Source organism: Grus americana, chromosome 4, assembly GCF_028858705.1.
Source record: "Grus americana isolate bGruAme1 chromosome 4, bGruAme1.mat, whole genome shotgun sequence".
Taxonomy (NCBI): domain Eukaryota; kingdom Metazoa; phylum Chordata; class Aves; order Gruiformes; family Gruidae; genus Grus; species Grus americana.
Window position 1 is genome coordinate 28,746,418 of NC_072855.1, and position 26,903 is coordinate 28,773,320.

General features: G+C 42.2%; 2 protein-coding genes across 2 annotated transcripts in view; both read right to left on the minus strand.

Annotated features, from left to right (window-relative positions):
• The window catches only part of CORIN (corin, serine peptidase), a 158,354-nt gene extending 150,309 nt beyond the window's left edge, over positions 1-8,045 (minus strand). Inside the window, exon 1 of the mRNA XM_054823090.1 lies at positions 7,865-8,045. Coding sequence (XP_054679065.1) covers positions 7,865-7,939 — 75 coding nt within the window. The 5' untranslated portion in view covers positions 7,940-8,045. The remainder of the gene's footprint in view (positions 1-7,864) is intronic.
• Positions 8,046-11,059: 3,014 nt separating this feature from the next.
• NFXL1 (nuclear transcription factor, X-box binding like 1) overlaps positions 11,060-26,903 on the minus strand; it is a 50,199-nt gene continuing 34,355 nt past the window's right edge. The window contains exons 19-22 of the mRNA XM_054823091.1: positions 24,434-24,538; positions 23,116-23,202; positions 19,641-19,694; positions 11,060-14,656 (exon numbers count right to left, since the gene is read on the minus strand). Coding sequence (XP_054679066.1) covers positions 14,483-14,656; positions 19,641-19,694; positions 23,116-23,202; positions 24,434-24,538 — 420 coding nt within the window. The 3' untranslated portion in view covers positions 11,060-14,482. The remainder of the gene's footprint in view (positions 14,657-19,640; positions 19,695-23,115; positions 23,203-24,433; positions 24,539-26,903) is intronic.

Below are 26,903 nucleotides of genomic sequence, written 5' to 3' on the forward strand. Positions count from 1 at the left end.
GACTCATTCATTTTTCAATAGGATACCGCTGTTCAGAAACATGGCATCTTTGAACATTTTGCTTCAGCAGTAGAAAATAGAGAGAAGGATATTTTTTGAAACTACCAGGACATCTTGACAGAAATAACTGAAGAGGTGACTAGAGATTAAATCTATTCATTATTGTGAAAGTTATGAAACAACAAGCTGATACAGAAAACTCAAGATAAAGTGGGTTAACAAGGCACTTACATTGGTGTACACATTTGACTATGACTTTGATATAGTATCAAAGGTTTATGGATCACATAAGGATTTGTAGGATAAAAACTTTCATCTGAGTCACAGAAACAATAACAATCTGGTGAAATATTGTGTCAAAGAAGATCCTACTGCATTTATGGCTAGGACTATTCGATTTAATTGTTAATCCCTAGAACTGATGCCAGCTTTCCTCCCATTCAGATTTTCTTTGGAAATCTCCAAGAGTCACATAATAATCCTATCTATGATTAGGAAAAAGCAAATGGAAACCATCTGGGTTCTTAGTCCTTCGAGACCACTGCCAGCATTATTCCATATACTCTGACTTTATAGGGAAACGAGAATTGTTAGTAACTTCTAAACATATTCTATCATTATTTCAGACATCCTTTCTAGCCTTGTCTACATGTACTACAAATTATTTAAAATTACACCTTTAAAATGGCTAAGCAGGGACAAACTGAAGCTTAAAAAAGGCATTTACTACTTAATTCTTTTGTTACATGGTTGCTACAAATCAAATAGCAAGGGAAAAAAAAAAGATAGCTACTTACCCTACAGTTCCTGATATCCTTTCAGATATCATATCCATTTGGACAATATTTGTACATGCACAGAACTAGCATCTTTCACACAATAAGCTGTCTCTCAGCAATGTCTGTCCCTCAACACTGTGTGATGGCAAAAATATACAGGCTGTTAAAGCAAGGTGGGCTCAGCCGTCTGTATTTCTTACTGAAGATGCAAAAATGCAGAAGGTTGGGGAAAGCCTGACAAGTGTAGCACGTTCTGCTTTAATCTCCAGGTCCCACTGGTTCTGGGACAACTTTAACATAGGAAAAATAATCCACTCAGCAAAAGATTTGACATCAGAAGCAGGAGCAATGGAAGAAATCTCCATGTCACACCACTGGCCCATGGAAGTCCAGAGCAGACAGAACTGTATATTACAGATATACACTGTATTATTACACGAATGCAGAGCTGCATGTTTGAGAGACCTGGGATGGAAAGCTCCTCAACACCACCAGTGGTTTTATTTTCAAGAGAATGCCCTGGCAGCTTTCTGAAATCTAATGAGATGAACAATGCAAGGAGCACGTAAGTGATTTCTTACTGCTTCATTCAGAGGCAGCACGAGAAAAAATGAGAGTCTCTTTTCCTAGGAAATGCTTCCTGAGTCTGAGACACTTTCAAGTAACTTTCAGTAATATTGGAGTGACAGTATAGGCTATTTTGCAACTGGGAGCTCTCTGAGGTGATGAGCAATGGCAATTGCTGTGGGCAATTACTATTACTGTTAAATCACTGTTAAGTTAAATCTCTCTGGTATCAAACAGCTCAGATGTAGAAGATTCTAGCACATTAGTTTTTAAAACACTAGGTTCTGTATATGGCAGAACTGAGTGTTACAGGTTTGAGGAAGAGAAGGGAAAGACAGACTTTGACAATCACTGACCAGCCAGTCCCAAACCATGAGCACCGTTCACTGAGCATTGATCTTGAACTCTCTCTGAACTATGACACGTGAATTGTAATAGATGCAGTCTGATGCAGTCCCAAAGAAGGAAACTCATGGCTACTTTCACCTCCTTTCCCCTAAGGACTGGGCGAAGATGACTTCTTTTGCAAGAAAAGGTGAGCCTTGGAATTCAGGAAGAGCAGCAGCTTACAGGAGCACCTGCAATGATGCAACCTGACAATCTTCTTTCCCACAGGTTTACAGGAGCTGTCCCACACAGATTATTTTATGAGGATTTTTTTTAAAACTGCCTCAATTTCTGTGTTCCCTCTGAAAAAAAAAGCAATATGCATTGATTTAGCATGTACGCAAAGGCTCGGTTCCCACAGAATACATACTGTTGTGGGAAACATGCTTTGCAATGAGGGGCAGGGCTTGAATCATCAAAGCATAAACCATTCCAAAGCAGCTCTGACAGTATCTGATTTTCAGCTTCTTTTCACTTTCTACAGGGCAACGGTCTAAAAACTACCTTATGCTGGCAACAACACTAACAAAAATAGAGAATTATAAATTGCGTGGCACCCAAAGAAGCAGATGCTGCAGGGATTCCACTCTGATAAGAGAGATGGAGGAAAGGAACTGAAGGATGGTTGGATTTATTTCATCCCTTCGTGATTTGGGGACTGGGGAAGAGGGACAGGGGAGCAGACAACCACAAAGGTTTCACAATACCTGAATCAGTAATTAAATATTTATAGTAATCAGTAGTTAACTCATTTCCTCCCGTCAAGTCTGTTTTGCCCACAACAGAAATTGGTGAGTGATCTCCCAGCCTTTATCTTGACACACAAGCTTTCTCACTCTCTTTCTTCCTATTTTCTCCCATCCCGCAGGACAGCATCGGGGTGAGCAAGGGGCTGTGCAGGTGCATGGCTGTGAGCTGAGACCACCCCACCACCACTCCCAGAGCAGGCCATGCTCCTGTGGGCGCCGAGGGCCAGGAGCTGCAACATGGATGCACCAGAAGGCACAGCAGCAACACTTTCTGGTATCTATTGCTGGTTTTAAACTGCAGATACTCAGATTTCGCAGGTAAAACTGCCAGAAATAACAGCATATGCACAAATAAATCATTACAAGCATTGTTTTAAATTATAGTGGCTTGAAACCGCAGCTGAGGAGAATCTATCCCTTTAGGGTAGCAGCCTTCTGCACAAGGTAGGCCCGACATGAAATCTAATTCAGACTTCAGAGGTAGCAAGATTCTCATCTCATTTTGAAATGGCAAGCTCTTGCTTGATTGCTGTCTCATTATTATTTTTACATTTAGGATATTAAACCATTATCCCTATTTCTTTCACGTTTGCTGACTAGAAAGACAAGCCGAAATTAAAAACACGACTTGGAAGGGAACTGTCTGTTCCACAGCAGAATAGCAGAAATGAATTATGATTCCATCTGACAGTTAAAAAAGAGGAAAGAATTCACCGTTAGGCCGGCCTGACACCCGGGCCGGACCGCTGGCGGGAGGCGCCGCCGGCCGCGCGGAAACCCTTCGCGCGAGGGAAGCCGTTAGCGTGAGGAGAGCCGTTAGCGTGAAGGGAGCGGGCAGCGCCGGGGCCGGTGCGGCACCGAGAGCCACCGGGCCCCGGCGCTAGGACCTGCCGGAGGGGCTACCCGGGTGCTCTATTTTTACTACGGTATTTTTTGCATTCAGACTTTCCACTGCAGGCGCCCCGGTCAGGGGATCCGCTCTGCCGGGGGAATCTGACAGGTCAGCCCCGCGAGAGTTATTTATAGAGGGGCGGGGGACAGAGGGAAGGGGTGCGATCGGCATCATATTCTTCTGTCGCGGGGCTGCGGACTGGGAGAGACACCCAGAAACGAGCCCCCCCACACCGTCTCCCGTCCCTCAGCACAGCTGGTCAAGGCGGCTGTGGCGGGGAAACCCCAAGCGCCGCGGCATGGCACGCCGCGCCGCCCGGCTTGACCTGCGCTGGCCAGTCGTGTGTGTCCCCTCCCCGGCCCGCTGCGCCGCCGCCCATGGCCTGGGGAGAGGGGGCAATCCGGGCCGGCCGGAGGACGCACAGGCTGCGACGTGGGCCAAGGAGGCAAGCTACCTGGGCATGGCCCAGGCACTCTTCCTTCTCTCTTTTTCCCCAGTTTTTCCTCCTGCAACTTCTGAGGAAGTGAGGATGCACCTCACACATATATTAATTCCCCCAGTTGCAGATCCCAGCACTTTGGAGGGGGGCTTTTATGCCCTGGCACCTAGACTGAGGCTCAGGACAGTTCCAGACAAAAATTGACTGTGGAGGGTCACTAGAATTAAAAATACAGAGGCAATGAGGTAGTCAAACTGGAGCCTATCTGGCCACTGTTTTCAGAGCTTGTTCTGTGTGCGAAGACCTTTTGAAGGAGGATTTAAGCTTTCTTTGTCCTACTGTGACAATCTGGCATTTCACAAGGTGTTTGTCATCCGCCTTTCTCTTCTGGCACTAGAGAATTGTACTTACCCAGCCTGCCATTTATGAGGTCCATTTTTTTTTTGGTAGGAAAAGAAATTGGGACAGAGTAGAAACATCAGTATTTCAAACTTTAATCAGACCTACCCCTCAAGCCCTGCTGCTTAGCTGCTTCGTCCTGAAGGCATTTAAAAATCAGGAGGTGTCTGGCTGTTACATTTGGAAGGACCTAGGCTGCGTGTGCGAGCCTAGAACTGCCCCGCTGTGAGTGGCCTGACACCCTGGCTGGCATTCAGAAACAAGGCATTCATCTGGCCTTGTAAGCACTTGACGAGGATACCTGACATGCTGACAGGATTCGATTCTTCCCATGCAATGTAGCGGTAGCCACCATCATTTAAAACCTCACCAGACCAGGAGATAGTGCCGTTGTGTGTAACTGCCTCGCAGCGCGTGATGTTCAGCCTGAAAGCAGACAACCTGGTATCTACGGCCTCTTGTTCCAGGTGGGGTCAAAGCCACAGCTCCCATCTCTTGCGGAAGTGCCTGTAGTGCTTATATTGTGCCTGCTGTACTGGGATGGTCTGAATCCGCTGAGCCTCAGCAGAGCCCAAACAGCCACTAGGGCACACAGATGGAAGCACTGTCTTCTCACTTGTGCACAAAGGGCTTATTTAGAGTTCAGCACTTGTTGGTTAGAGCAGTTGGGTAGCAGTGAGAGCAGGAGCTGCTGGGTTTTCCCAACATTCCCTTGCCTGTTCTGCCTTCTCTTGGAAGGACCCTTCCCCTTCTGGTAAACGAGATTTCTGTCTGGGTGCTTATCCACCTCCGCCTCTGCATGCACTCCTCGCTTGGCCGTGCAAGTAATGACAAGAAGTTATGTGTCTGGCAATGCATGGACTTAGAACAGCAGGACAGTAATGGTCGTCGAGGGAGCAGAGTGCTAAGACCTCAACATGTATATCAGCTTAGCAAAAAAAAAAAAAAAAAAAAGTCCTACATTCAAGTAAGCCTGCATTTTTAAATAATTACTGGCACTGTTAACAGTCCATTTGTATCTGCAGACATCATCTAATACATAATTAACAGCTAAACAATAATACAGATATCTTAAATTGCCCTGTGTGCATTGTGTATTTTATAGAACACCTCCAAGTGTGACACATTTCAAACCATCTTATACTTCTGATTCACTGCACACTCAAGTTAGCTACCACGGGCACACAGTTGAGTGCCAGCAAACATTTCTGGAGATGAAGTGAATATTTTCTTCAGTGTTTCACAGTCCCAGCTCCAAAAGACTGAGGAAAACCAATGTTTTGTCCTGATGGTCCCATCAGATACTAACATACCACAAGAAGATTCCTCTAATCTGGGCAAGGGAGCAGTGCTCCTAGCTCACCACCCTGAGAGCCTTCTCCGGAAAATGAGTACTAGTGGCTTCCTTAAAAATGCATGCTGAGTGATGATGATATCCGAGGTTGAAGGGCCGGGCTTCCCCACAGGCAGAAAAAGCCAGCTGTCAAGGTGCCCCATAAATGGCTGATGGACGAGGGCAAAAAGTCATGAGCATTTCCTTTCTAAAGGAGGTTTGAACATTGTTTGGGATTCCCCTGTCCCCCGAGGAGCCCCCAGCTTCCTACAGAACCTTGATGTCCGAGACACTCAGGAGATGTCACCAGTTTTTACAAAGACACATAAGCAGAGTGGTTCTATATATCCTTGTATTATTATTCCTTCACAGCTGTTTGGATTACCTCACTGATACACTGATTCAACGCTGCCTGTGTCACAGTACCGGAGGAGCTTATAGCAGAGATCTCCAGCTAAAGCATCCCTTACAAGAACAAAAGTAAAGAATTACAATTTAGTCCTGCTGACTGGCCCATCTTTTAGAAACACAGGAAGGGTGTAAGTGGCCATATGGAAAAATCCATTCCCGTATTTTTACTGCTGAAAGCTAAACCTTCCCAAGAGGCTCCGTGAATGCATTAAAAGCTCTAGATATTTGATTTCACTTAAGAGTTTCACCATCTCAGCCAGACTGCTAATAATTTAAAATAAAAGTTAATTAATTAATCGTCTACCATGAAATGCGTCCAAGGATTCTGCATTTTAAATCAAGCGGAGCAACCATCCCATGGAAGTATACTGCCATATTTACAAACTTGTGAGGCTGGCTGCCATGCCATTTCGGTCGCATACGGATCGGTATGACGGCGCGGGAAGCTCCGCCGCCCTCTCTTGGGGTGCTCCAGCATCGAGCCCAGCACTCCTGCGCATCACCTCGCCGCTCCGCCGGGAGAGACGACCCCGCTCTCTCGCCGCGGGGTTCTGCACCGGCACCGCCACAGGGAGCGCTGCCCCCCGGCCCCGCTGTTCACTTGCGGCCCTCGCCGTGCCTCTGCCAATGACAGCGCCACCCGCACCGGGGACACCGGGGAGACACCTGCTCCCCGGCTAGAGGAGGGAAGGGCAGACTAGAGGGGTTGACCCTGCAGGTTCGCACTAGCGTGTCAGCCACCTCGTACGAGGCCCCCCCACCCCGTGCAGCCTCTCCCGTAAGGGCAGGCAAAGCATGCTTCTCCGCCCCCCTCATCCCTCCTCTCAGGGGGTGTGCTGGGACACTGGGAACACCCGCGCTATCCCCTTCGGACACTTGCAACCACTCAGGTACGCTGTTTCTCCCTGCAAGGATTAACTGCCCCCGTCTGTGACACTCCACGGGATGACCACCTCCCGTGGGTGGTGGGGGCCAGCGGCACCATCCCGCCGGACAGCCGGGGGAGTAGGGGGAAAGAGGAGAGGGAAGGAGTCCCTCCACCCGACCCCAGGCTGTATCCGACGCGACGGTGAAGTCAGCCCTCGCTGCTGCCGGGAGGCAGCTACCGCGCCGGGGACCAGGTCACGGTGCATCGGCTCCCCGGGAGCCCGGCCACCGGTGGAGCTGTCACAGCCGTCCTGCTGGAGGTCAAGCCCCAACTTTGCTCTTGCAAATCCTGCCGGACCTGTTGCCGTCGGGCTGGGCGCAACTCCTCCCCGTTTCTTCCAGCGCCGGAGCACTTAGCAGGCACATCAGCCTTATTGATCTTCCCTGCTACTTTGTGGGAGAACTGGGGAGAGGGCGCCGCTAAGCTCTTCGTGAAACGCTAATAACGGCCAGTTGTTAACTGCGACTCACCTATATCCTGCGCCTCTGAATTCGGCCGTCCCGGTGCTTCTCCCGCACAGCCGCGCAAGTTTCGACACAGGAGCGCTCTGGGACGGCTCCACCGCGGCAGGTTGAGCGCGGGCAGTCAGTTGCCCTCGGCCGCTCCCCAGGCCGCGCCTCCCGGGGACACGGCACCGTCCCTGCCGGCGAGCCACAGGTTCGCTCTCGCCACGGCAGATCGCGGGTAGGGCTCGCCCCTTCTCCGCTTGCCCAACAACCTGCCGCTCGGCCCCGCGGCGGCAGCGCAGGCTGTGCGCGGCGCACCGGGATTCCCCGCCGGACCGGCGGCCGCGCTCCCATTCTCCTGTCCGGCACCCCTGGCACCCGGCGGCGGTCGGAGATGTCGCCCTGAGCGCGCTGCCCCCCACCCGCACCCCGGGGGTCGCCGAGCAGTGGAACCAGCCACCCTTGCAAGCCCCCGGCTCCGTGGCCCCCAGGTGGCCTGACGCGCGGAGGGGAGCGCCCTCGGGCTCGCCTTACCCGGTTGGCGGAGAGGACCTGCCGGTAGCGCTCCTCCTCCGCGGGCAGGGCAGGGAACTGTTGCATGGAGAGCATGCTCTAGCTGCTGCTGAACCCTCTTCACTTTGGCCGCCGCCCCCCCCCCTTCTCTACCTCCGTGTCTGACGAGCCGCGGCCGCCCGCCTCCCGCACATACAGACTTGCGGAGCGGGGGGGCTCCGCATTTTGTCTGCTCGGCAGACTCCCCCTCCCCCCTCCTCCACCCAATAATAATAAACCTCCTCGAGAAAGCCGCCACATCCCCACCCCTTTTGCACACAAGGCTCTACCCCTTGGGGACAAGCTGAGAGACAGCCCACTTGCTAATTTCACCCTAAAGCCATCCCTTCAGGGAGGGCGGATGAGGTGGCCACAGCCTTTGCCCCCCCCGCCCCCCGGTAAAGGATGTCTCGTCACGCCGCGAAGGGCGTCAGGTGGCAAGGCAAGCCTGAGCCAGGGACTGTGTGCGGGGCTCGCCCCTCGCGCCCCTTACCTTGGCTCGGCGGGGCTCTGCCGCGGCCGAGGGGCCGGGACTGTCCCCGCAGATGGGGCTGCCCCGATGCGCACTTGGGCTGGAGCGATCCGAAGCCACCCCAGCGCACGAGCCTACTGGCGCTCCCGGCCCGCCGAGTTGGAGCGCGGAGTTCCGAGCGGGGGATGGCGAGCCCGGAGGACCCGCCTGCCTTCTGGATGCTCTTTATTCACGTTACGATCATGCAGAGACTTTCGTTTCACCCCAGGGATAGGAAGTTTCGCGCCTACAGGGACTGCAACGCTTTCCTCCGTGGCACAATGGCTTGCCGTTCCCCAACCGATCCTCCGTATCTCCAAAAAGAAGGCTGAGAGCGGCGCCGGGGCCGGCACAGCAGAAGCGGAGGGGAAGGGAGGGAGGAAGCTCTCCCGGATCCGGCGACAGGTTTCTCCAGATCCTTCCCCGCAGTGAGGCTCCGGTCCCAGCCCCTCAGGGGGGTACGCAAGTCTGCCGTGTCGTCCCGTCCCCCCCCCCCCCCCCCCCCGTGCGAGGAAGCGCTGCGCGGGAGGACAGCGGCGGCCGGGGACGCTACACCTGTCCCCTCGCCGGTCCCGGCCGTGACCGACCACAACGACCTGAGAGCTGGAGGGGGGTGGTGTTTGTTGCAAACCTCTTGAAACAAAGCTCTCACGCCAAGAGAGAAGCGTCGCCTGAAGCTGCAAATGACAGAGCAAATGCCCCACCCCCATGAGACATCACCTTTTAAGACTTGCATTTTGATGCCTTTGTTCCCTCTTCCCTGGATCCGCATCCAAAGATGTCGCTTCTGACTGAAGCCCGTGTCTGTGTACATAACAGAGCTCACAAGCACTATCCAAGAAGGATAAAGTCAATGGGACAAAAAGGATGTTTGATGGGCAGAAGCGGGCACTGCCAGAACAGAAGCAGTTCAGGACCCTTCCAGGAGCCACAGAGAGTTGTCACTGGCACCATGACTGGGTTCTGAGATGACATTTGTAAAACAGAAAAGCTTCCAGTTTTTACTGTGCATGTTTCAGTGCTTCCAAAATGATATCATTCAAAATGTGAATCAGAAAACACCCCAAAAATGTGAACAACCACCTTGACGTGAATATGGCTTCTGTCCCTGGTAACCACTCTTGTCTTGGGATGACACCCCTCGCATCTAGAGTTTGTTTATATGTGTTTAAGACAAACACTTCTTCCTAGCTTTTTTCCAGCTTCTTCTCCAGATACCTTTATTTCCCTACCTTCGGATTTAGGCCCTGTCACTTTCTGTTTGTGTGCAAACCATGGGGCAGAGACTGGGTGCTCTGTGCTCCTGGAGCGACGCTGCACATACGTAACTCCTGCTCATGGTAATTCAGTCCTGCATTTTTTTCACCCAACAAAGCAAAGTGCCACTGGAGGAAAACAGTGGCTTTGTTTTTAAAACAATCACACAAATAATAGGAAAAGCATGGAAAGAGACAGAAGCAAGAGCATTTATGCAAAATCTTCAAACTGCTTAATGTAAAACAACAAATATTTTGTGCTGTAATACTGATAAAAAGGTATCAAACCATAATTGATTATTTATTACAGTATTTTAGAGAGATTAGTTAGCCCTGTCAAAAATTACAATAACAACAAATGAAAACTGAAACCTAAGAGGTGCAATACATGACTCAGGCTGCAAAGCCAGCTTGGCCTTGGATGGAGGATGTCGTCTCTCCAGCAGTAGTACTGTGAATTCCATATCCAAACTCCATCTTGACTCCTAAGCTCATACTAATTTCCTCAAGCGGGGGAGCCACTCAAATTGTAGTTTCACAACCACAGTGTACAGCACACAGAGAAAGCCTAAGCTGAGTTCTGTTTTTGTTGGCAATTTTATGCATGAGAAAATTTTTTAGATTAAATAATACTTGGTTGAATTAAGGCACAGTTCCCTCAGAGTACGACTTATTTCTAGACAGGTGCCATTAAGCCTACCTTATGACTGACTTTAATTTATCACAGAGCTCATATTGATACATTATCCATACCAGAAACTTGTTTTCTGGTAGCATGGCATATAAACATTTTAATGCAGAGTCCAAATAATTCATCAACATGTAGTCATCAGTGGAAAAAGCAAGCATGTCTTATTATCTTATAACTAATTTGACTACATTTGATTTTTCTCTAATTTTTATTTACTAGGAAGGCAAATGCAAGGTAAAGACCACCACTGTATCTTCATTTTATAATTCTTTAGAGAGATTGATTGATTTAATTGAATGATAAGGGCAGGCACAAATACAAATTTACATTCATGAAGCAAGCGGGAGTGACCTAAATGCCCATAAATAACAACTGGCAATGGGGTGAAATCAAAGCAGAAAAGGGATATCTGAACTAAATGAAACTGAAGACAGGGTAACCCACGGACTGTCCGCACAAGAATACTCCACCCTAAAGCACGCACCAGAGAGCAGCTACCACAGACATCAAGCTTCCACTGCCTGGCACAGGAACATTCTTCAGACCAAGCACCTCTGTGCTCTAACCCAACACACAGGCTCACCACTCAGAAAAGCTGGCCTATAGCACCTATGCTTTGGAGCCAGAACTACTGAGATTATAGACTCAGAGTTCAGTGCTTTAAAGCCACAATCAAGCATAGAAGCTTTTAGGAACAAATTTTGGTGCTATCTGCATAGTAACATTTCCTTCTCTGGTAGTTAGTGTCAGGACAAATGTCTAATAAATCAGCTATATTTCCCCATACGAGGCCAAAAAAATCATCTACTAAATCCATTCCCATTTGTTTCATCTTAATCTACTTCTCCAACCCATTCTTGCAATTTTGTCAGAGCAGTAACATGAAGGAACGTGATTACGTAATTCCAGCATTAATCTGAGCCGTGAGAAGGGAACAAAAAGCATGCCTGAGACTTCTGCTGCAGCATGTCAGTCGTCATCACCCAAGAGAAGTTTGCTGCTTTACTACACCAGTCCTTGAGAGCAAACAATTTTTCAAGTTGTGTTTGATGTGTTTATTGTCTGACTTGGTTTTCACATTAAATTAATGCACACAATGGCTTTGTTATTGTTACAAGGAACAAACTTGCCCAAGGAGTTTCCAGTCCAAAATATATTGACAACTTGTAAGCACCTCGGTTCAGTGCAAAGATGAATACTCACCAGAACGTATTCAGAATCAGGAAAATCCCCCCCGTTTTTTCATTTTACACATAGCTAAATATTCTGCATGCTAAGTATCCTCATGATCAGGCTTGTCTCAATATAATTTCACTTCAACAGCAGGTCAGATTATATCATTTGGTTTAATGTATACTTATCAATATTATTTTTTATTTTCTTAAATTGTTAACATTCAAAGTAGTTGCGCATTACATTATGAAACAGTACATTACATTTAAATTGCTGAAAACTCCCCACCTTCAGTTCAGTATTTCCTTTCTAGAATTACCATCTTTCATGTATACTGAGTAACAGGTGATTTTATCTGGACCTTTTACTCCAAAGGTCATGCTTGCAACATACAGCTCCAACAACAACAAAAAAAAAAGATAAAAAATTAACTGTAAAAATAATAATAACAACAATAAACCCCAAACCAGTGATTTATTAAACTGCAGATTGCTCAAACTCCCACACTTTTTTATGCCAAGAAACAAATATCTGGTTCAGCAGGCAGACCAACAGAGCGCAAATGACTCAGATGATTGGATAAGACATACTACTTTGAAAAAAATTTCAAAAATAGGTGTGTCTTGCATATGCGAGGTTCAGGAGAGATACAAATCCTTTAAGAAAGAGAATATGCCTACTCATACACACATTTGTATGAATGGAATGAATTTTTAAAGATTGGTATGCTTTCTTAATATAATAAAGGTGATCAATGAGCAGCAATTCTCTTCCTCGCCAATATTTCACACAAATGCTGCAAAACATGCTGAAAAGAACACTAAGAACTACATCAAACATATAACTCAAGTGCAGTTCACTTTTATGGCTCTGTAAAGAAAGTTTTCTTCTCTTTGCCATAGAGGCAAGAAGAAACTTTACATTGTACTTGTTTTAAAGAAAAAGCTAGCAGTAAATAGAAAAATGAGTTATAGTCATGTAAGATAAAAGCTCTTTCCACAATGGTCTCATTCACGCTGATCTGCACATTTCAGCTATAAAGGTATCTTTCTGTGTTTTTGGACAATACATCACATTTTACTATGGCTGAACAAAAATCTCTCTTTTTCTTTCAGTGACAGGAGAGTTACTGGCATAAGCTGTCACATAATAGCATCACCTCACTTGGTTAAAGAAACAACACTTATACACGGAATTATCTTCTGGGCATTAATATTATAGAAAAGAGCAAGAGTAACAATATGGAAAATGGTTTATTCCTTATACTAGAAAATAAGAGAATTCAACAGAGATGCAACTATGATTGCCTAGTGTAATTTTAATTCATTCCACAACTTTACATACTAATGGCCTGACACATCATGACAGAAGTAGTATGCGTTTCTAAAAATCAATTAAAAAAACCCATAAAATACTATCAAATAGCACCAATCTATGCTAAATCTTGCCAAGTTTTCCTTCCCTCTCTTCTCTTTCACCAAACATAGGTGAGAAATTGGAAAGAAATTTCCATTTTGTCAGTCTACACAATCTAAATGCTACTGCTTTTTGCAGCTTTTCTATTTTTTTCTGCTGCTGAACCATAATTACAATTGGATACCAGCTCAATTTAATACTGGGTCCCTACACAAGTGGGCCGAAATCAACTGAAAGAGCTTTCAAACAAAGTGCCATCTTCTCTACCGATTCACGCAAATGGCCCCACTGCTTTTGCAGGATTTGTGATGAAATGATATGCCTGAATTACAAGGGCAACCTAATACCCTTTGGCTTTGTACCTCATCTTTCATGGGATCTTGTAAGCACTTTTCAGTTACCCACAATGTTCAAGTATCAGCACAAAATTTCCAGCAGAGGTTTAAAAATTCAGATTTCTGATTTCCCCTGCCCTGGAATTTAACTTGCAGTCCCCTGTAGCTTCTCTAATAATCCTGAAGCTCTGTAAACCTTTCAGTTCTACCAACCAACATCAATACCCCAAAAGCAGGGTATTCTAAACTGTCAGTAAGGAAATATTTAAACATTGAAAAGATTAGCTAGATAGTTTATACATGATTAGCAAGCACCATCCAGAGGGCTTCAGAACAATGTATAATTGTATTGTTAGGCTAATTATGGTTTTGCACACCTATGTAAATATTCAAATGTGACATTTATCTTTGCAAATAGTCAAGTGATGCTCTCAGTTCAATTTCAAATTGCTTTTCTGCTGTTGGCAATGGGACAGCGATGAGAAGACCTCCCTGTACTCTGGAAATACTTCACATCCACGTTCAGCATCCATCCAGTAAATGAAGTTTTGAATTGGTTTGATTTTGAGGAAAACAAGGGCAGTGGGAACAACCGAAAAACCAAACCCCACAGTCTGTAAGGGGGCCCATTTTATTGTTTGAGATACAGTTGACTTGAAAGACAGTTCACATTTCCCTTCTCTGAATAAAGTTCTGACATGAGGGCCCAGAATATTCAAGCCTAAGTGATCAGAAGGTCCGCATTAGTTGTTATAATTAAAACAACCTGAAGCACAGAAATTATTGTGTGATACAACATAAAGACTAGCATAAGAATACTAATCTTGAATAAACCACTAAATTGATTTTACAAGAAACAAATATTCAATAGAGCATTTTATACTAAGCTATTTTTAATGTTATGAAATGGAGACAAGGAAAAGTAACACAATATATTAATAGAAGAGATGTTAACGGATCTCAGTCAGACGAACTACATCAGCACTTCAGTGTAGACTAAAATCATAGAATCTACTATTACTTTCAGTGTCTGAATTCAGTTTTGTGCTGAGAATGTGATAACACAAAAGATGACATTTCCTCCCTCCTCTGCACTTTTCTTGGCAAATGGTATACATACATAGTCTATCCATATTAAGTTCTGTTACCCACAGACTAACATTCTAGGAATAACTGCTACCTAAAGCCTGACTGAGGTATATCAAATATTGAGTCGGTTCAGCCATTGTAGACCATAAGCCATGCAACCATCACAACAGCAACTCCGAACACTGGCAGCATAATGAGGTTCTTGTATTTTTGCCATGACGATTGTTCAACTTCTACTTCATCCTTTCTTCTCTTATTCTTTCTTCGCCCTTTTAATCTGTTTTCAAAAGCTTCCAGTTCAGCCTAGATGAAGAAAACCAGAAGTGGCTGACATTTGTGTCAGAATTAAAAACAAGATGTGCAGATTTTAAACAACATTCCCAAAAAACATTCTATAAAAATAACTGGCAGCCAATGAAGTTATACATCTCTTACAGATGAGATGGTAGCACTATATCCCATGGTTATAAAGCACTTTCACTTCCAAGTATTAAACCATTGTTCAGCTTCCTACAGAAAAACATTGCCAAAAATGCAACCAACTGAGGTTTTACATTAGATTTTTAACTCAGGCTTAATATGTTAAGCCAAAATGAGATTATTATTTCCATGAAATATGTTAAAAATACATTATTTTCTCTATTAAAGCACTCAAAAGTATTTAAGCTATTACAATAACATATATAAAAACATAGGTTGAAATCATCAAAGACCTCCTCTTTGCACTCTCTGCTAAAAATAAATTAATAAAAATAAAATAAACTCTACCATCTTTCCCCCAATTCTTTATATTTTGCATGTTCAGCTAAATTTTACATTAATAGTTATAATCTTAGACATGCATGAAAAGACTCCATTTGTTAAGCGTTATAACTTAACACTTAGTCACTCATATTTGACTGTAGTAGCTACATAGTGAACTTCAAAAAAAAGCACATGCCCTTAGGACCAAAAATGAAGCAAAGCAACTGGAAAAATAAGAATGCCAAGCTTCCACCCAGAACAGCAGTTTCAGGGTGATGCCTGGAATGAACAGTAGGATCCTCTGATCCCTGTTCCTCATCCCCCTCCACATCCCTTTAAAAGGGTATCAAGAGAATACAGATAAAACTCATTTTAAGGTACAAAGCTGAAATAAAGCTGGAATTAGGCAGCCTGGAACAAAGAGTGTAAGACTGGGTTGAGACCCCAATGAGGAGCCATCTAAATGCTAGGAAAATAAGAAAAGATTCTCTAGAGAGTTGAGACAGACTAAAAATCAGAAAAGGTCTGACGATTATCTGGATTTTTGGGTAGAGCTGTCAGCTACTAGAGAAAGCACGGGACAAGGAGCTAGGGAGCACAGAGGCCAGATGAACTGAAAGAGAGGAGAGAGATGGGAGCGGCAGAGCGCAGCAAGCCGGGACTGGCTGGGCAAAAGGTGCAAGACTGGGCTGAAGCAAAGGAAACATGGACAGTGAACAGAGACAAAGCCTGGCCATGAGAGGAAATAAATCTACATGACTACTACTGCAGTGCTGCCAGGAAGAGAGGGACTAAGACAGTAACATAGGTGCATTACAGAAACAAGAATAAGAGTGTTTTGGGAAACGGGCAGAGTCATCCAGTAAATACAATTTTCCTTTGGAACTCAAGATTGCCTGATGTCTGGTCTTCCTCTACTGACAGCAAACATTTGTCAGAGTTTCACAAAGCGGATCTTGCTTCCCTTCTTGTGCCAGATACCACTGTTAGCAAGAGAAAGGGACCCATTTTGATGTCTATTCCTTTGTACCTAATAAAGGCAGAAATTGTTGGCACTTCTCTGACAATATGGGAGAAAAGTTCAGACAAAGTTCCACAGCCTGCCATTTGAAACAAGATTACTTTCAACTAGCTAATCCTCCTTTAGAAAAGCAAAGTATTTTAATGAAACAGTTTTTCAAAATCCAAAATCTGGAGGCAAGTGCAGGGTTCTTAAGGTTTTACAGATAATATGGCAGTATTTCATTTTACACAGACACTAAATAAAATTTAGGGCTTCTATAGTTAAGATATACTTGTGATCTTTAAGTTTTAAAAAGCAGAGTGCTTCATGAATTGCAGTAATCTGAATTAAAATATAGGGCTTGAACAGTTATATAATAGTGACTGAATTGCTTTGCTAGTGAACTTTATAAAAACCCAGCTAAAAATAAATCCATCATAAAACCAAAACACAGAATGAAAAAAGGTTCATGGGAACAGAATATGAGAAGGAAGCCATCACTAGCCTTGAAAAGCTACCTATGGATTTTATGCAACTGTCATTGTTCCCAAAGTGTCAGCTCAATGATCTCTGAACAATAAAGTAATGGTTGTGCCCAGTCTTCCAACTACCTTAATTTTTCAAGCTAAACAAGCTCAAGATTTTTATTCAGAGTAAGAACCTAACTTCTTTGTGTATAAACATATTAAAAGTAAAATGAAATGCATTTATTTAAACTGTATACTCAAAACAATTTGATGTCAGATAATGCCTAGTTAGTGTTGCTCAGGTACTGGATTTTGCTCCTTCATGTGCTATTCTCTATATTCTTCCTGCACTGGAAGGAGTAGCAGCCCCCTGGGAAAATGTAGCTAAATGAATGCAAACAGTGACAATACAGACACAAAGCATATATCCTGAAATTGCAAGTCTTGCATTTTATGGGAGGGGTGGTGCAGTGTGCACTTGACTTTTGTAACTTCTAAGGAGCTGTTAAAACATTTTTCTTTCTAAGAAAAATGGAAAAAAAATCTTTCATGCAACTCATTAAATTAGAATTCAGGTCTGAGACCTTTACTTTCAGTGTTGAAACTCTTGACTATTACCAGTTAGCTTGAAAATTTAAACAAATCTTTTACACTAGAGTGGGACAGAGAGAGAACTTGGTCTGAATTGTTTAATAATCAAAGCACTGATCTTTTTTCCACCTCTAGCAATTGTGAAAACCCTGGCCTCACGCGGTGCCTCTGAATTAGAAGCAGAGGGAAAGTTTGGCTGCTAGGACCATGACGAGAAGCCTAACCAAGCCATCTCCCTTCCACTAAGAAACAAGTGATTCCATCTGTAAATGATATTAGCAGAAGCTGCTACCAAATATAGCAAATACCCAAATATAAATGTGCAGACTTACCAGAGCACTAACCAGTTTGTATATAAAGGATTTAATGAAGTATTAATCAAAACAGGTCTTAAGAAGCTGTGAGGAACAGATGAACTGTCTATATAAAAATGTGCTAATGAGATCAGGAAGGTGGTACAAGATACAAAACTTTGGTCAAAAGAGAGTATACTCAATAAATGTATACTCTTAATGTGACCCAACACCCTACAATAGCGATGTCCTCCATTTTGCATCACCAGATGGCAGATTATGAGATCAAATTGGAAGGGAATCAATTTTAGATAAAAGGCTGCAGTAGCTGAGGTTAGTACTTGTTCGTAATTCTAGAGTGTATTTATTAGTTACTGTCATCCTACTTTTTTTATTTCTCCTTTTTTTTTTTACTACTGTTGTCCTGCTGTTTGTTATTGTGCTATATAACTGGCCACCTTAATTAACCTTTTAATAGGCTTGATTATGTATAGGTGAATTCTTCTATCCCTGAAGCTGCATCCATCACAAAACACGAACGCAGCAGCAGTTGCCATATATTGCAGAAGGGTGAGACTGTGCAACTCTGAAACTTTGGTGAACGTACAAGTAGAAAACAACAGTAGTGCGACTGCAGAGGGAAACAATCACTGCTGAAGAATCAAGACAAAAATAATGTTGTGCACTATGTTGGTGGAGTGAATCTGCTACAGTTTTACAGGAGCCTCATTATTGAGACTTTACTAGAGGGACTGTAAGTTGAGTGATTTTGAGGCAGAAATCATTAGTAAGTGGGATAGCTTCTGGAATGCATGAAAACACCATCGGTGCAATACAAACACCAGCAACTTTGAACTTCTAGCTCTAGAATTGTAAGCCTGTTCTTTACACATGTAAATGTCCATTAGCAGACTTCAGTACTTAGCCTGCAGAACCATCAGTTATAGATTACCTCTGCCTAACAAAATGTTTCAGACATCTGTATGCAAGCTACGCTTCCTGACCTGTGTCCCAGAACTAACATTTCCAAGGTCAACTTAGAGAACAAGAATTAGATGAACTGTCTACGAGTTGTACGAGGGAATATGTGATCAATATTGTAGGACAGTTGAGGCATGATTGTAACAAACATCACAAAATGATCACAGAACAGTGCCTGGTCCACTGAACAACAGGTACATAACTTCACGCTGATGAGTAGACACATTCCCCTTTGAAAAAACAAAAGCAGGCCTTGCTAGAGCATTGGCTGGTAGACATAACGCTTAATAAAGTCTCTAGGCAATTAATCAAATTATACATAACAGAAGTTGCGACCACAGAGAAAATGTCTATCCTAATGAGATTGGGAGAACGGTACAAGAGGATTGGGTCTGCAAGTAAGCCTCCTGTGCCCCATTTCAAGCCAGAGCGCTGCGATCAAAACTGAGTGTGACATCCAGGTGAAAACACAAATATCACCTAATACATAACTGTTGTGATAACTGTCAGAACACACACACTGGACTTAGAATATGATTCGGTGTCAAATGCTCAGGCACAGGCACACGTGCGCGAACTGGATGGAAGGAGTGCAGTAAGGCTGTAGCCTCCTGAGGACAAACTTGACCTAGCCATCACCACCAAAAGTACTGTTATTGCCCAAAATACAATTAGTATTAGTGTCTCCAGGCAGCTGGCACAGAATCCTCTTGGATTACAATGCCGACAACATATGCTCACCAACAACAGCAATTACAGTAAATACACGTTTCTCCTCCCTCCAGAGACCTTGAAGGTCAAAGACTCATTTAGGCTCCCTCATGCTTTCATGATGGGAGGGAGGAGGGAAGCTTCACCCAATATTTAAATCTCTATGAAGGTTATTCACCAATTCTGTGGAGTTTATACATTATAAAGCGTTCAATTAAAATCAAGAGTACTTAGTATTTTAAAAATAAACTACTATACATAGTTATACTGTGTATACAGATTAAACTAATTATCATTTTGCATAAAATTATGAAAATTGTTTGGGAAAACATGTGAGCTCTTAACCATTGTAAATCATTCACACCACACATCTTGGAGTAAGGTAACAGCTGACAGGAATGACTGTGCATATCACATTACAAACTATACATCTTTTGTTGCATATAAATGAAATAATTTACTAACAAGAACGGGGGGGGAAGAAGAAAGCTTGATACCTGTTGTCTTCGTTTCTCTTCTTCAATAGCAGCTTTGGCTTCTGCCTCTTTGATCTGTCCAGACACACAAAGTGATAAGCAACTGTTGTAAACAGCAGCTAAACCTATTTTCTTATAGAGTCATAGTTACTCCTATAGAATGGTTCTCAGCAAAAGTGAACATAACCTCCATCAAGTGAGCTCTTAACTTATTCAGATTACAAAATAGTCTCAGAAAATATCTCCCATTTGGAAAACATGGAACATATAATGGATGCTACAAGGTTATAAATTTAACTTCTGACTTCAACTTGACAAGCTCAACTGGCAAATATAAAACCCAAAAATAATAGTTTGTTCACTAACAACCAAGAAAATCCCTAAAGACAGTTATTCTCAGTTTTCAGCAATTTTATCCTCAATTCAATATACTTTATGCATACAGATAATTTGTATATATGTGTATGATCTCTATATGTGTACCAAATATGACATATATGGGGTAATGCATAACCAAATGGCTTTAAAGCCCTTGATGTAATGGAAACCAAATTAATTAAAAGTGCTCCACCATCAGAAAGTCATATGAAAAGAAGTCATGGGATACATTACAATTGATAATTGATAATGTTTTGTAGCGTTCAAGAAAGCAAATTAAATGCTAGAAATCGTTAAGAAAAGAACGGTACAGAAAAAATTGCACTTGATGCACTTGAATCTTAGCTCCTGCATTCGGTTTGGTCCTGCAATAACAAAAGAATGTAGAATCATAGAATCATTAAGGTTGGAAAAGACCTCTAAGACCATCAAGTCCAACCATCAAACTCTATGTAAAGCCTGAACATATACAAAGGACAACAGGATGGTGTGGCTTCCATCTAAAGTGACACATCAGGTGACTAACAGGGCACAAAATCACAAGAGTGTGAAGATGCCAAATAGGGATAAAACATCAATAATTACTTTTCATAATACAAAAGCAAAGGCATAAAATGAAATTACCAGGAGGCTGGTTCATAACAGAAGGAAGTATTTTACTCCCACATAGCATTTGGCTAAATCTAGAAATTCAGTGCTAAAGGATGGTTATAGATGCCAAAAGTTTATGTCGACTGAAAAACAGTAAGGCATGCTAACAGGAGATAAATCCAACAAAGACCATTAAACAGAAAGACACCAGTTCGATCTCTAAAATTCCCACAGTCGGAGATCACCACAGTAATAGCAGTAACAAGAAGAGTATCCTGGGGAAATGTATGTGTTTCCCTTCCTGGGTACGTTTCTTGGACCTTTAGCATTGCAGCCACTGAATCACTACCTTAGAAAAGTTAGATGTAAAAATCCGAATAACAACTTGGAATGAAAAACCGTCTTGATCCTAATAACTGGATGTTTTGCATCTAACAGTGACAATAATTTACCAACCATGGTTTGCACAGGTGGAATTTGTTCTAAACAATTTGCAATTCAAGAGCTCTTGACAAGTAAGGAGAAAGCACATGCTTTAGCACACTATAGCTCAAACAGTGTGCATCGAGGACAGGGTCAATAGAACAGTCCTATTTGCAGGTTTTCAGACAATTTTTTAAATTGCTAAACCATATATCAAATAAAACCATTATTGAGAATTTCATTAATCTAGACACAATGGCAGAGCCTCTCTTTAGAAAAAGTGTATAAAAGACCTTTCCAGGCACGCACATCGGAAATTGCAGTCTGGCGTGGAAAAACTGCACAACTAGCCTCCTGGTATTTCACTGCCATCTAACGGCAGAACTTCAGCTCCAAGAGAAAAAGTGACACACAAATGAAAAAAAAGCAACAGAAGAGCTGCTTTTTACACTGGTGTGGTCATGTTTGCATAAGATACATAGGTATAATACACATAGATAGAGGGGAGCTTAACCATTAGAATCATAGTATGGAAAAAGCTTTCTAGAACTCTTTCTTCAATAAAACGTACAGTAAAAAAAGCATTCAGTTCCTTGGGAGGGCATACTCGCTAGCTGCCATACACAGTTTTATTAAGAGTTAACACACTTTGGTTTTGGAAATTGATGGTGGTTTTGCAGCTGTACAAACTAAATTATCGTTGTAAATGTCTGCAGTTTTTAACAGACTTTTTCCAGTCTTGACACATTAAACAGTAACCAACATAATAAACTACTTTTGTCAAGTGCATATAATAGCCCATTCTAGTATGTCATTTACAAGTCAACACAGGCTACAAAAAGCTGCCTAGTAAGAATTTAAATAGAACTTTATAACTTCACAAAAAACTCCAAACCGAATAAATCCATGTTGTTCTGCAAGGAAGGCACACGTAGCTAGGTTATGCCACGCAGTATGTCTGTGGCACTGCTTAAAGCAGAAACTTGTAGTCATTTGCTCATTGCATTAGACCATTCCTGCTTGTGGATTACAATGTTGGGGGCGAGAAATAGGAACTAGTACCTGCTGAAGTAAAACAGTGGCTGATGCTGCACTGCACCACACCGAGACACACTGCTGCCTCCCAGCTCACGCAGGCTCTTGTGAATTCACCGTGCTTCAGTGCCCTCCAGGTCCTATGAACTTATCTTCACACTCTTCTTGGAACTGTTTGTTATGGTTGGGATTTTCTAAAGGTATATCCCAAGAGTCTTAGCATTTGACCCGCTTGCAGACTCGCAGGATTTGGTTTATGTGGTACTTGTTAGAACTTGCCAATCAATCCTGAAAGTCTGAGCAGCAGCTGACAAAAGTCAGCTTTACCCATTGAGTTTTTGGCTTGTACCTCTATTACATCTACCACTTACCTGATAAAAAACAAGTTATGCATCAATTCTGTGTTTTAACAAAAGGCTTATAAGAGAAGGGTTGATATACTGTCTCTCTGGGTGAGAGCATGCAACAATTTCTTTACTTCATAAAACAGAACTAGGGAGAAGTCATGTTTACAGCAGGCTAAAACGTATACTGCAATTGCTGAAAAATCTCCATTCTTCTGGTACAGGGTAACTAATGCAGTGTGACAGGATGACACTCTTCCTGCTGGACAGGTTGAGCATTCAATGGCTGCAAAACTTTCACAGGAAAGAGCAGATCTAAAAATGCCCTGTGAAGTGGCCTGGCCCCAATCCTACAGCACTAATCATCATCAATGGCAATGTTACCATCACTGATCATCACTTGTTCTCGGTGGAAAAGGCAAGAATCAGTTCTAATAAATTAAAAAAAAAAACCCAAACAACAAAACCAACCCCCTCCCCCCCCACACACACAGAGTAATGTTGTTTTAACATAGTATTTCACTGAGTTAATTAACAGTCTACAAACACTGTAATTCTCCCCATTAAGCCAAATGCAAGTCTGAAAAAGTGGCTGCTATTAAACAGCACATCTACTTATGTTGTATTTTTTGCTGGTATTGCCTTGAAAAAATAATTCTGTGTTCATTTTTTCCTACCTGTCTTGAAGCACTGAGAAGAAATTAGAGTTACAACGGACACATTACCTCAGATGCTTTCCGTTTCATTTCCTTGCATAATGCATCGCATTCCAGTGAAACTTGGCCTTCTTGTATCTTGCTGCACTGTATTTCCTGTTAAGTATAAATTTGAGTCTTTTATAATCATTTCCATATATAAAATTTTAGTTATAGTGTCCCTTTCTTTATGAAAATAATTATAAAACATTTTTATTTAGTAAAATATTGGTTACACAGAAAATAAAGCTAATGGTTAGACATTATTTGAACCTGTAATTCTCTATTAAATTGTCCTTTTACCTTTTTCTTCTTTCTGATATGCTAAGCTGAAATCAAGAATAAATCAAATAGTCCAGTTTAGTTTCTCCTCTCTTCTCTTTTTTTTCACTTGTTTGCCTAAGACAAAGTAAGATAACCTTCTGAACTCTGGCAGAAAGAGCTAGCATTCAGAGTCTCACTAATTTCATATGCATTCTCTTAAATGGCTGAGATTACAGGGCAAGGCCTGGTCACAGGAAAAAAAAAAATAATTCTCCCTCACACTTCCTGTCATCCCCTAATATTGAAGAAAAAAGGTGGTTATCTGTAAGCAGAGACTGTTCAATTTGAAGCACTTGTTCTGTACATGTCATCCTTTCTGCTGCTGAACAGCCCACCTGCAAGACTTCTGGTTGCACAAGACATTTCTTGGAGAAGCTGAGAAGTCTGAGGAACTGCAGTCTGTTTGGAAGGCTCAGAAGCTAACTCGGTTCAGAAAAATAACTTAAGCACCTTTTAATTAAGCCAGGTAATGCTTTTTCATTAAGTCATTATTATTTGCCAAGACTTCACATCAATTTCTGTTCTTCCCCTCATAATAAACTTGTTACATTACTCTGTCCCTTATCTTTGCTAGAAGCTTAAGGATGCTGATGCCTGTGCTTGTTTTCACGCCTGCAGAGAACCGTAACTGATTACATTAGTTAAGGATTCATGACATCTGTGCTTGCTCCAATTTATGTAATTATAAACTTTCCCAATATCTTCAGAAAAATGTATTTTTTCCTTCTCAAATCACTCCAGGTCATCTGACTATTCTCCCAGTGGAGCTACAAAACTTCAAGTGTGCTTGAAGATAACGCCATTGTAAGGCAGGCAGCTAACATATTTTAGAACTAACAGAATTTTATATTCTCTAGTGAACCTTTTGATATTGCAGCCCAGATCTTCAGCTGATGTGAATTGTTATAGCTCTACTAGAGTAACTGGACCTATTCCAATCTGCACCAGAGACAATCCATCCATACAAGCCCAGGAACATACAAATAAAATATATTGTTCTCAAAATTGTAACTTAAAAATTTACCTTTTTCAGTCTCTTACAGAGACATCGGAGTTTAACCTTCTGGCTGCAGTTGAGAGGACAGCTACCTGAATGGCAAATCTCTTTACACCGGTGACCGCAGGGCAACTATAAAGAACAAAAACCACAAACAACCCCCACCACCGATAAATGATTGTAAAATTACAAAGAATCTATGAACTGATTTTATTTCAGACATAGCAGCTTAACAGAAAACTCTTCGGCTTATCAGTTTTTCCACTTGTAAAACAGTTGATTTTTTTTTTCGTGGCAAATGTTTGCTTATTTTCTGTACTTCAGTTCCCAGAGAACGATTTATCTTTTACTGGAACAGCTTGATTAAAATTTCTCCTTTCAAATGTTTCAAGAATAGTCATCTCCACAGTAATTTAAACAATGATTACTTTAGCTATCTGTATTTTGGGAATATGAGTAGATAAGATAAAAAGAAACTGAAAACTAAAATTAAGTGTGCTGTAGTAAGTTGTAGATCAGAGTCAACAAAAGAAAGAGAAGAGAATGAGAAGCAAAAATACCACAAAACAAAATTTTGCATGGAAGAATCTTCTGAACTATGTAAAAGTCAAATACAAGTCACTAATATTCTTATCATGTACAAAATTTCACATAATCCTAAATTTCTGCATTTCACAGATTACCGCATTTCTGACATCTGTGAGATACAGATTCTTTTTTATGGCCAGTGTAATTTTTAACATTTATAATGAAATTATTATAATTCAATTACTGTGTTAAGAACTGAGATACTAATTTAAATAAGCTGACTGTTAGGAATGTAGCAGTGGTCCTAGCATGATAGTAGATAAAAAGGACAAGAAAGCAAACAAATTTTTTCACTTTCTGTTAAGAACTTGACTGACAAGATACCTTGCTCATACACATACCCATAAGAAATCTTCACAATAATGATTTTTCATTTTCAATTACATAACCTAATACGGTTAATAACTGAAAGCAGAATCTCACTTAAGACAGCCAATTGATTTATTTAGAGGTAGCTTTAAATCCCCAAACTACTTAAAATGGCATTGGATAGTGTTCTTTATTAAACTTGAAATTTCACCTCTTCACTGTCATCAAGGGATTAACGCAACTTGGAAAATGCTGTAAGACATACAGTTTTAAGATACGTTTTTTCAAAATTGGAAATGTATACATAATACATCACTTCAGCCACAAGAATGAGACTACTACATAAGATAATTATAAAACCCAGGGATATACACTTCTTGTTGATCAGTAAATTTGGATTCTCAGAAGTCCATTGGAACTGCCTCAACCTCTGAGCTAGATGAAACACATACCTAAACAGAATACAAAATTTTCCAATTAAAAATTATGGAACAGACAAATGTATTTTCATGTCCATGCCAGTCAGAAACTATTATTACACTAACAGATACTTTGCGGTTTAGGCTCAGGTTTTTTAATCACTGTTTCAGCACATTTCACACAGGACTAGAAGGAACCTCTAAGCTGTCACTTCGAGTCCTGAAGTCCAGTCCTCCCAGAGGCAGGCACCTCCTATGATCCCTCTAGGACCAGATGAAGCCTTACCATGAAAACAGTCCCCCATTCTGCCCCCTTTCTACTGTTTCACTAAGGAGGCTGTTGCAGGAGCTCACTACAAGATACAAGAGCTTTTTTTTTAATTTCCTACATTTATTCTAACAAGTCTAAACCCCTTAGTTCTTACCCTCATATTAAAATATTTCTCTACCATCCTTTCATAGAAGGCTCTTTATTTTCACAGTATTCGCTTCACTGAATTACAACCAGCTTAAGTCAGTGTTTCTTGAATACAGTAGCCAGAACCGCATGTAATATTCCAAATGACATCTCAGCAGGAAGGACTTTGTACGATGCCTTAATTGCACCTTGTTCTTAATAGAATATCTTCCCCAATACATCTTCAGCTCTCATTTGCATTTCTTTTCAGCTAATCATGCTGTGACAATAAGAATTTCTGCTGTTCCCTGGGAGCTTATTATTAGCCTTGACATGCATGGTCTTACTGTTTTTTCTGTATCTAATAACATGTCCCAAATACATGTGTTCTGCAGATGCATTTCCTCAATTGTCATGTACTGACAACACTGCACAAATTTGCATCAGAAAATTCCAACGTTTTTTGGTGCCAAGGTCATTACTGAAAACAATGCAAGGTCAGACGTCAATCCAATCCTTGGGAAGTTTTCCTTATTGTTAACATCTCTTGCTCCAACTTTTCATTTTGTTTTGCTGTTGTTGTTCTTTTGTTGTTTTTTTTTTTAATTAAAAAAATACAAGCAGTTGTTTCCTTTAGCCCACGTTCACCCTTGTATTAACCCTCTTCTGTATCTGAACTAGCTATTCACTAAGTGGCATTGACTCAATTGCTCTGCTGAAGCCTTATGTAGCAGATTTAATCTTTGCTTTATCTGGAGGGAAAAAAATATAAATTGGTCATCTT